The 10466-nt window shown below is 42.3% G+C and overlaps 1 protein-coding gene and 2 long non-coding RNA genes across 3 annotated transcripts; 2 read left to right on the top strand and 1 right to left on the bottom strand.

The window, feature by feature from the left end:
* Positions 1-2276: 2276 nt before the first annotated feature.
* LOC123398914 lies at positions 2277-2738 on the bottom strand. The gene is made up of 2 exons (XR_006610282.1): positions 2656-2738; positions 2277-2540 (listed from the first exon to the last, which is right to left on the bottom strand). It is a non-coding gene; the product is annotated as an uncharacterized LOC123398914 (long non-coding RNA).
* Positions 2739-7700: 4962 nt separating this feature from the next.
* LOC123398378 lies at positions 7701-8490 on the top strand. Its single transcript, XR_006610143.1, has 4 exons — positions 7701-7793; positions 7898-7942; positions 8042-8244; positions 8415-8490. It is a non-coding gene; the product is annotated as an uncharacterized LOC123398378 (long non-coding RNA).
* Positions 8491-8506: 16 nt separating this feature from the next.
* LOC123398377 lies at positions 8507-9884 on the top strand. Its single transcript, XM_045092856.1, has 6 exons — positions 8507-8601; positions 8688-8786; positions 8955-9086; positions 9178-9284; positions 9373-9445; positions 9609-9884. The coding sequence occupies exons 1-6, from the start codon at positions 8545-8547 to the stop codon at positions 9699-9701; spliced, it is 561 nt and encodes a 186-aa protein (XP_044948791.1). The 5' UTR covers positions 8507-8544; the 3' UTR covers positions 9702-9884.
* The last annotated feature ends 582 nt before the right edge of the window (positions 9885-10466 follow it).

The raw sequence follows: 10466 nt of genomic DNA, 5'->3' as shown, positions 1-10466 counted from the left end.
AAAGCTAAGTCAGGGCGTTTGCACACTTGTGCGTACTGTAAACTTCCAACAGCCAAAGCATACGGTACTGTTTTCATTTCATTGAGCTCATACTGATTCTTGGGACATTGATATTTCCCAAAACTATCGCCCTTGACTATGGGAGCAGGTGTGGCTTTGCTCTTATGCATATTATACTTTTGGAGAACTTTCTCTAAATATGCTTTCTGTGAGAGTCCTAAGACTCCATTCTTCTTGTCTCGGTGAATTTCAATGCCCAAAACATATGAAGCTTCACCAAGGTCTTTCATGTCGAAGTGTGAGGATAAAAACTTCTTTGTCTCTTGTAGTAGACCAATACCATTGCTTGGAAGCAAGATATCATCCACATACAAGATTAGGAAAATATATTTCCCATGTTTAAACTTAGCATAAATGCAATTATCTTCAACATTTTCTTGGAATCCAAATCTTTTAATGGTATCATTGAACTTGATGTACCACTGTCTAGAGGCTTGCCTTAGCCCATAAATGGATTTCTTTATATGGCAACCTAGATCTTACTTGCCTTCCATGATAAAACCCTTGGGTTGTTTCATGTAGACATCTTCTTCTAAATCACCGTTTAGAAACGCCGTCTTTACATCCATTTGATGCAGCTCTAAATCAAAATGAGCAACTAGTGCCATTATGATTCTGAAGGAATCCTTACAAGAGAACGGAGAAAAGGTCTCATTGTAATCTATCCCTTCTCTTTGTGTAAATCCTTTTGCCACAAGTCGGGCTTTATACTTGTCTACATTCCCATTAGAGTCATACTTTGTTTTGTAGACCCATTTGCAGCCTACTGTCTTTGCTCCTTTAGGAATAATCTCTAAGTCCCAAACATGATTGGAACTCATCGATTTCATCTCATCTTCCATTGCCTCTATCCATTTTGATGAGTGAGGGCTTTTAATGGCCTCCTCATATGTGGTGGGATCACCTTCCATGTGGGCCATTTCTGTATTGTATACTTTATAATCAGTAGAAATAGCGGGTCTTCTTGTTCTATTAGACCTTCTAAGTGCCTCATTGTCAGGCACACTTTCTACTAATTCTTGCTGCACTTCCAATTCATGATCAACAACGGGTTCAGTCGGCTCCTGAAGGACAGGTTCCGGGTCTTCTCCCGCAGTTGTCATGGTTGGAGTTACAGCGGGTAGTGAGAAAAATGGGTCTTGAATCATCGGAATGGGTGCATGCACCCTTTTCTCCTCAAGATCAATTTTCCGAGCTACCCGTCTCCCCCTCATCATCTCGTCCTCTAAGAAGACAACATGTCTCGTTTACACAAACTTTATGTATCTGTCTGGACAGTAGAAACGAAAACCTTTTGACCTATCAGGGTAGCCAATGAAATGGCAACTCACTGTCTTCGGGTCTAACTTTCCAAGATTTGGATTAAACATTTTGGCCTCAGCAGGGCATCCCCACACTCTTAAGTGTTGTAGGGATGGCACTCTTCCTGTCCAGAGCTCATGCGGTGTTTTGGGCACCGACTTGCTTGGAACTCTGTTGAGAATGTGAATGGTGGTTTTAAGCGCCTCCATCCACAATCCCAACGGAAGGTCTGAGTAGCTCATCATGTTGTGTACCATATCCATGAGAGTACGGTTACGCCTTTCAGCTACTCCATTTTGCTGAGGCTCGCCCGGCATGGAATACTGGGCAACAATGCTAGTCTCTTGCAAGAATTTCGCAAAAGGTCTAGGGACTTGGCCATATGGAGTGTGTCGACCGTAGTACTCCCCCACGGTCAGACCTCACTATCTTAATATTTTTATCAAGCTGATTTTCAACTTCAGCTTTGAATATTTTGAATTTATCCAATGCTTCGTGTCGGTCTTTGATTGGATAAATGTAACCGAAGCGGGAGTAATCGTCTGTGAACGTTATGAATGAATCATAACCATCCACACTTTTCACCGGAAATGGTCCACAAATATCAGTGTGAACAATTTACAGTGTTCGTGTGCTTCGGTTTGCTCCTTTCTTTATTTGTTTTACATATTTCCCTTTAATGCAATCCACGCATTGTTCTAAGTCAGAGAACTCCAACTTTGGAAGAATTTCATTTTTGATTAATCTTTCTATTCTCCCCCCTGGAAATATGGCCCAATCGAGAGTGCCATAGTTTCGAGGAGTCGTGAGTTATTTTTCTTTTCTTTTGATCGTTGTTCGACGAAGTACTTTGTTCATTCACATTCAACACATAGGGCACTTTTTTACATAGCGATAATAAATAAAGCTCATCATGAAGAAATGCATCCCCAACATAATCATTATGAGACCAAATGGCACATTTGCCATGTCCAAAGAAACATTGATAATCGTCTTTGTCTAAACAGGAAACACTTATTAAGTTCCTATTACATGAAGGTACGAAAAGCACATCCCTAAGCAGAAGTTTGAAACCACCGGCTAGCTCCAAGGAGACTTCACCCACAGCTTCAACTTCGGCTTGGACACCGTTCGCAACTTCAATTCCTCTTGAATTTCTTGGCAAAGTTATCGTCGAACTGAATCCCCATAAAGAATTTGCAACATGAACAGTTGCTCCTGAGTCAATCCACCAAGTAGATTTCATAAACTTTGTATACAAGGATTCATTTACAAAAGAAACTATATCTTTACCTCTCTTAGCCATGAAGGTCTTTAGAAAAACAGGGCAATCCTTCTTGTAGTGCCCTTTCTCCTTGCAGTGGACGCAAGTTTCCCTATCCACTTGAATGTGCCTATGCTGATAATGGACAGGAGCTTTGCCATTGCCATTGTCATTGCCATTGCCATTGCCATTGCCCTGTGGCTTGGAGGGAGAAGCTTTGTTGGGCGGAAAGCCCTTCTTCTTTTCCTTCACATAGTTAATAGAGCCACCATGTGAGGCCTTAATCCTCTCCTCCTCATGAGTGCACATTGCGATGACCTTTTCTATGTCCCAAGTCTCAGGCTGCATGTTGTAGTTGACAACAAAGGTCTCGAACTCCTTAGGCAAAGAAGCCATCACCAGGTGGACAAGGAGAGCTGGTTTTATCTCCAGATCCGCATCCATAGGTTTGAGCTTAGCCGCCGTGTGACTCATCCTAAGGATGTGCTCCCTTATGCCATGGCCACCACCATGGTAGCTCTCTGTCACCAGCTGTTTGATCAACTGGGTGGCATACATCTTAGAAGAGCCAGTAAACTGACTCTTTATCTTGTTCAGCATTTCTTTTGCCGTAGGGCAATCAGCAATTGATCCCACGATAGTGGTCTCAATGGTGTTCTTTATAAACGCCAAACATTTATTGTTGGCATTTAACCATAGCCTGTTGCTGATGGAGTGGGACATCACCTATTTTTCATAATTTCCTTTCTTTTTGTCCCAGCTCTCATCATCCTCATCAGCCTCTCTGACTGGGTCTGCAGGTGCAGCTGGCTGTGGTTCCTCCAGAACCCAGTCCACCTCTACAATGCAGAGGGCCATGTCCACCTTCTTCCTCCACTCAGAGTAGTTGTCCCCCCTGAGTGTCGGAATTTCCTTGAGGCAGCTCATTAGATGGAAACCTCCTGAAATCACCAAATAAGCGAAGTCAGTATGACAATCATATGCATTAAATAACGTTGGTTAACATAATCATATAATTGCCTATGCATATTAATCTACATTACCGTTGGGCAAATGATAGAAATAAGGAAAACACTTAGTATCCATAGTCTGGAACGATTCCAATCGTCAGACCCATCTTCTCCCGTCGATCCAGCAGAATCCCGACGCTCCAGATTCGTCTGTGATTTAGATAGTAAAGGAAACCGTATCCCCTAAATCCCGCGCGTAATCTTCTCCAATCAACGCCCACAACCGCCCGTGTCTGCCCACTCCCCTGTTTCCCCAACTCACCATTGCCGACTCCAGCGCCATCCCGTTCTCCGCCACCAACCAAGCCGCTGACCCCCGTCCCCCCCACCGGCCACGAACGCCGGCCTCCCATTCCACCGGACCGTCTGCCGGATCGACCTCGCAGGCACAACCTCGCACCCGTGCACTGCCCCCTCCTCTGTTTGCCACCCCACCTTCGTCGCATGTAGCGGCATCTCCTCCACCGCCACCAGACACCGCCGTTGCCCCTACAGCCCACCGACCCCGCTTCCCCCACCGGCCGTAGACGCGACCCTCACTCTCCACGGAAGCCTACTGTCACATCCAGCCCACACCCCTAGTGCTCGACTCGCCACGCACCACCAGCTCACCCACATCGGATCTAAGACCCCTCCGGCGGCGAGCGGATCAGTCATCCCATCCGCAACATCGCCAGGGCGTACATCCCGTCGATTTGAAGCTGTCGCATTGCATCGGCCGCCACTTGCTGGAGCTCCCAATCCCAGGTCGTAGGTAAACTCTACTGTTTGTGTGTTGTTCCAGATTTGGGATTTCTTTCTCATTTTTTTCAAATGAAATCTGATGTCTAATTCATCCTGTAGACTAAATGTTTCATATGTTCATTAGTTGACTAGCATTTGTTTTTGAATATTTTCATATGTCGCACCCGCGCTTCCTATCTATGCAAATGTTCTAAAATACATCCCAATAAGCTTCCTGTGTCACATGTAGACGAACACTTGGCGGCAAATTTGTTATCTATTCCCTTTTTAAAAATTCCTTGCTTCCATTGTACAGAAAAATTGAACCATGTTGCACCTTAAAATGCATCAAACACAGATGCTTCTGCAGTGGCCACTCTCTGATTCGATTGTATTAAAAACTGCTTCCAAAACATTGCCACCATGGAAAACATACACTCGATGGAAGCAACTTACTAATGCCCGTGTCATGCGCCGTATTCATCGTGTGCTCATTTTTTTTGCTCCTGACCATAAACAATGCTTTTAGTTTTTTGTACTGCATTTTGCTGCCGTGCCTAATACAGCATACAAATATGCTAACCCATCACATCACTCTTTTTCTCAGGTGACAATCAAAAATGACTAAAAAAGATAAAGAGTCGATCATGCTCCAGAGTCGATATGCAGCGGGCCGGTTACATGATATCGTGTTAGGTCTCGCCCCTGCAAGGAAAAACCTCATTCGTACCAAAAAATGGGGAAATCTCCTGGATGTTAGCAAATTCTCAGCCCCCGAGGGACTCCTAGAATGGATCATTGACAGGATTGACCCGAAGCTTGGTGAATTTCGGAACCCACGAAACAATACCAGCATTCTATTCACTCCAGAAATGGTTGAAAAGGTCCTCGGACTTCCTCATGGGACTAGGCCTGTTGTCATAAGCAAGCATGAAGAATCCCCTCACCGAGAATTCTACAAGACAGATTATGATCATGGTAGACGGGCACCCATTCACTATGCTGCAACTATTCTAGAAAAAGATGTTGATCTAGATGATGAGACCTTTTTTAGGACCTTCTTCCTAGTAGCATTGGCTACTCATTTGACACCAGGAACTGGAAACATGGTCCCTTTGGAGTATTTAGGCAGCCTTGAAGTTGCATCCGAGGTTTGCGAGTATGCATGGGGAGATCAAATTCTCAAAGATGTCATGACTGAGATCGATACATTCCAAAAGAAGAAGAAGAAAGCAATATTAGATGGAGCTTTCAAAAAAATTTGGGTTGGCAGCTGCCTACCCTTGGTTACGGTATACACAGTCTATGCACTTTTTATACCTCATCTTTTATGTAGTTATTATTTATTTTATCCACATTTTTTGATCCTACCTTTCAATTTTCAGATTATATACATGGACCATCTCGACTTTCCTGAATCATCTATTTCGACGCATCACATAAATTACTCACTCCCTAGAGCATCCCACGTAACAGATGAGGACTTCAAATTTGTCATGCTACATGATAAAAGCAGATTGACCCTCAACGCACATATTTATGGTGCGCGACCGGTAAGGCCATACAATATTTTCTTGCCTTATATTACAATGCGATACTAATTCATTAAGATAGATACCAATCTTTTCTAATATGACGCTCCCCGTTTATGCATGTACATCTCCATATAAGAATTTGTAATCTTTCAAGTGTGCTAAAATGCTGCATTTTTTTGTAGTTCCGTGCACCCGAAAGCACACCATATGCCATCCAACGGTCAAACTACGATGACCAACCTGCTACACACCCATATATACAACAAACAGAAAACAATTGTACCAACCATCCACCACAGGTACCCACTTCTATTGTGCTTATTTCTAACAGAGCTTTTACGTACAGCTTCTACTCATCTGGTATTCTAAATTTTTTTATAGACCGAAGAAAATCAGGACATGCATCACGAGGCCCCTAGATTTCCTATCAAGCTTCCGGAGGTACAACGATATCAAATTACTTCTGAAAACCCACTAGTTCTATACTCCAATGCATGTTTCTACCATCTTTTCTGAAGGTTTCCATTCTGTTACTTACATGCTTCCCTCTAACTTGAAGAAACATAAACATGACAAATAAATTCTATACACAAAACCCATGCTTCCACCATAATAATAAAATGTCTTCATGTTATAATACACATGCTTCCAGAGATAAATGTCTTCATGCTGTCATATACTTGCTTCCATAGTAAATTCTATTCCTCAAAACCCATGCTTCCTCTACAATAAAATAATGTCTTCATGATGTATTATGCATGCTTCCAGAGTAACAACCACCAGAGTAAACGTCTACCTGTTGTAATATACTTGCTACTAGAGTCAATTCCATACATCAAACCCATGCTTCCACCATAGTACAAATTGTTTTCATGCTTTCATATAAATGCTTCCAGAGTAATATCTTCCAGAGTAAAGTTACTCATGCTGTACTACACATTCTTCCAAATTAATTTATGTACATCAAACCCATGCTTCCACCTTAATACAAATGTCTTCCTGATGTACTATAAAAGCTTCCAGAATTGTTTAACACGCACAATCATTTCCTCAAATCATTCACCATTTCACATGCTACATGCTTTCGTGCAGGAACTACCGGCCTACATACTACAAATTATTGAAACAAACAAATCAAAATGGGCACAGGATATATCAAAAGCTACATCGAGACTTTCTAAACTTCACGCCAAGCGCATGGAAGAGTTTGCACAAGATGTTTTAGCGGCCACAAAAGATAATGCTCCAGATCCAACAAATTATTCTTCACCTCATTGGGTACTCCAGGACACACATACCGAACAACCACATCCACATGGTCCAAAAGAAACTCCCGACACCAGGTTTTGGAAGGAAGCAACTGCATATGCCGATGAGGTGGAGAAAAGTGTTACTAAAAAACCTCAGAATAACCAGGATGTAGCTTCAACATCCGCTCCTGCTGCGAACCAAGTTTGCACCGAACCACGTCCCTCATCACATCAAGACCAACCGGCCGACGCTATTACAACCCCTCCTGTCACGAAGCATTCCACCAGCAGTGAAGAAACATTGCGGAGGGTCCTTGATTCTTACGAAGATCCGAGTTTCAGTCTTCTACCCCCCGGTCAGACTTGGACCCAAGCTTTCGCCGAACCACCTCCATCAACACATGAAGGTGAATTTGTGGACGCTTCTACAGCTGTAGTACAAACCACATCTGCAGGTACGTGCATCACAAACCATATTACAATCTCATTTCGGTTTCAATTTTTTTTTTCAATAAAATCACTTGCACGTATATATGCTCGTGCAGGACCTACATCCATGGCAACAGTTGAAGCAAACCTGGCACACATTAGTCCTCAATCATCCCCAATACATGCACCAACACCAACATCCCCCACACAGCTCACACAGGTGCACCTTCTAACACTTTATCAAAAATGCATCCTCTAACCCCTTTCGTAGCTTCCATTTAAACGCGAAGACACGTGTCCAACACTTTACATGCGTCTACTTAGGATAACACATCCGAAGGACCAAACATGAGCCATAATGTCAATGAGGTACGGTTCCACCCTTTTCCAACTCACTCACACTCCAAGTACAAAATTCAGTCTACACCATTACCGTTAAATTATTTGTACAACCTATCATCCATCCAGGGGGGTCAACCCTCCACCGGAGATGTCCTTCACACCATTGGCACACAAACTCAGGAGAAGAAGAATAGGAAGAAGAGAGCTTGTCTTCGGAAAACTGAGGACACAAGGCTGAAGAAAATCAAGGTTACAAGCTCTTCGATAGAACTGTACAACAAGTACATCACCGCCAGATGTTTAAGGCCTCCCAAAAAAACTGATAAAAGGTTACATGTCACAACCTTTTCATTAAATCACATCCGTGCACTCGCACCTTTTATTAAGTTTATGATTCACCTGCAAGCAACTCATGCTTCCTTGGTTCCCTAGTAATGTGTTCATACTTACATAAAATGCTTCATCTGTTAACGTTTGTTCGCAATCACCCTTGTATTAGGCCACCTTTCATCGATTACGGTGGGTACCATATATCATATGAACACTTCCGTGACGCACTCAAGCCACGCGGATGGATTGACACTCATACAATGGAGCTCTACATTCGCCAGTTCAACCTTCAACAAACAATGGAAGCATGCAGCTCTGCCCTTCCTACCAAATACGCCTTCTCACAGTCCTTGACGGTAACAACCTTCGCAACACATCTCTTTGGTTTTCCACCATCACTTATTTTAAAATTCTTTACATTGTATTTCATAACTTTCATCAGGCAAAACTAAGCGTGCCCGAGGAAAAATTCGTTGCAACCAACTGCCTTCGTGAATTCAACAATGCCTACCAAGATGGCTCGCTCAAGTCAAAGGATATGGTACACTTCTCACGCCATTAAACACTGTGCTCATCACTTCATATCAATTTTTCCAAACTTCAAATTTGCACCGTACCATGTACTGACGCACAATACATCGTCAAAATTTACAATCTATAACCACCTGGAAACAAATTCATACCCTTCATACCCATAATACTTTTGCAGCTTTACTTCGCAATTCCCCACAAACAACATTGGATACTATGTTGCATCAACCTTCTTTACAAACAGATCAACATATTCGATTCAGACAAGAAGCTGAAAAATGATGAAGTGTACGAGTTGTCAAACAATCTGGTGAGCACTCTCCTAAACTAACATTAACTAATTATTGTGCGATGTTTTTTTGGTGATGCGTTGATTACATGTTGCATCCCTTTATTTTTAGGTTACCAACTTTACGACACTGGCCACGCATGCCAAAGCATTCACAAAGTTGGATTTCATGAAGTTCACGTGCTTCAACCCCCCCGATTGCCCCCAACAGAAAACGCAGTAAGTTTATACAATCTTTTTTTCAACTAAAGTCGGTGAAGAAGAAAATTCACACTACGTATGATGCTCTCTTCTATGTTTTTGCCAGCTACGATTGCGGAATATTCACAATGCTCTTCATGAAGCAATGGGATGGGAAGATCATGGCCAACTTTTCCAAGGTATTACCCTCCTAAACCAAACAGCTACTCATGTGTTAATTCAATGCTTCTATCAATCATATTGGTTTTTGGCATGTAACCAACTCTTCAATTTTATTCAGTGCACCCAACTACAAATGTGCATTCTGCATTGTTCTAACCACCGTCCCGACTTCTACCGCAGGATACATACGGCCATCGGGCGATTATCACCGAACTAATCATAACTTCGCAGCTCAACAACCAAGACTCTACCTGGGTACTGAAGAAAAACTGAGGAACCGTCTTAGTCGCGATCAAACAAATAATATTCCTCGTAGATAATCACGCCGACGAGCATTCAACAGAATAAACGATCGCGCTTCTGCGAACTATGTGCTTCCAAGTTTATTTTTTACTTCTAGCTAGTTGTTTTATTACACAATTCAACTTCGTTACCAACAGGTTCCCATATTTTTGTGTCCTCTATCTGGTACTATCTTGTACTCAATCATGAGTTTTCAAGCTGGAAGTAACAGAGCATTGTTTTTTCGCTTCATGATGTTGTTTGTCTTCTATGTACTACCAACATTGAAAATAAAGTGTACGTTACTTTGCACTACGTATGATGCTATCTTCTATATTTTTGCCAGCTACGATTGCGGAATATTCACAATGCTCTCCATGAAGCAATGGGATGGGAAGATCATGGCCAACTTTTTTACTTCTAGTTAGTTGTTTTATTACACAATTCAACTTCGTTACCAACAGGTTCCCATATTTTTGTGTCCACTATCTGGTACTATTTTGTACTCAATCATGAGTTTTCAAGCTGGAAGCAACAGAGCATTGTTTTTTCGCCTCATGACGCTGTTTTGTCGTCTACGTACTACCAACATTGAAAACAAAGTGTACGTTACTTTTCACTACGCACGAATAATACATTTTTTGTTTCCACTTCAACCTGTGCTTGATTCTTGCAAACATTACTCACCTCAAACATACATTCTTGCATGAATTACAAGAACAATCTACACAAAATTTGTGAAGCGGAATGCTACAT

Source organism: Hordeum vulgare, chromosome 5H, assembly GCF_904849725.1.
Source record: "Hordeum vulgare subsp. vulgare chromosome 5H, MorexV3_pseudomolecules_assembly, whole genome shotgun sequence".
Classification (NCBI taxonomy): Eukaryota; Viridiplantae; Streptophyta; class Magnoliopsida; order Poales; family Poaceae; genus Hordeum; species Hordeum vulgare.
This window is presented reverse-complemented; position numbering and strand designations above follow the sequence as displayed.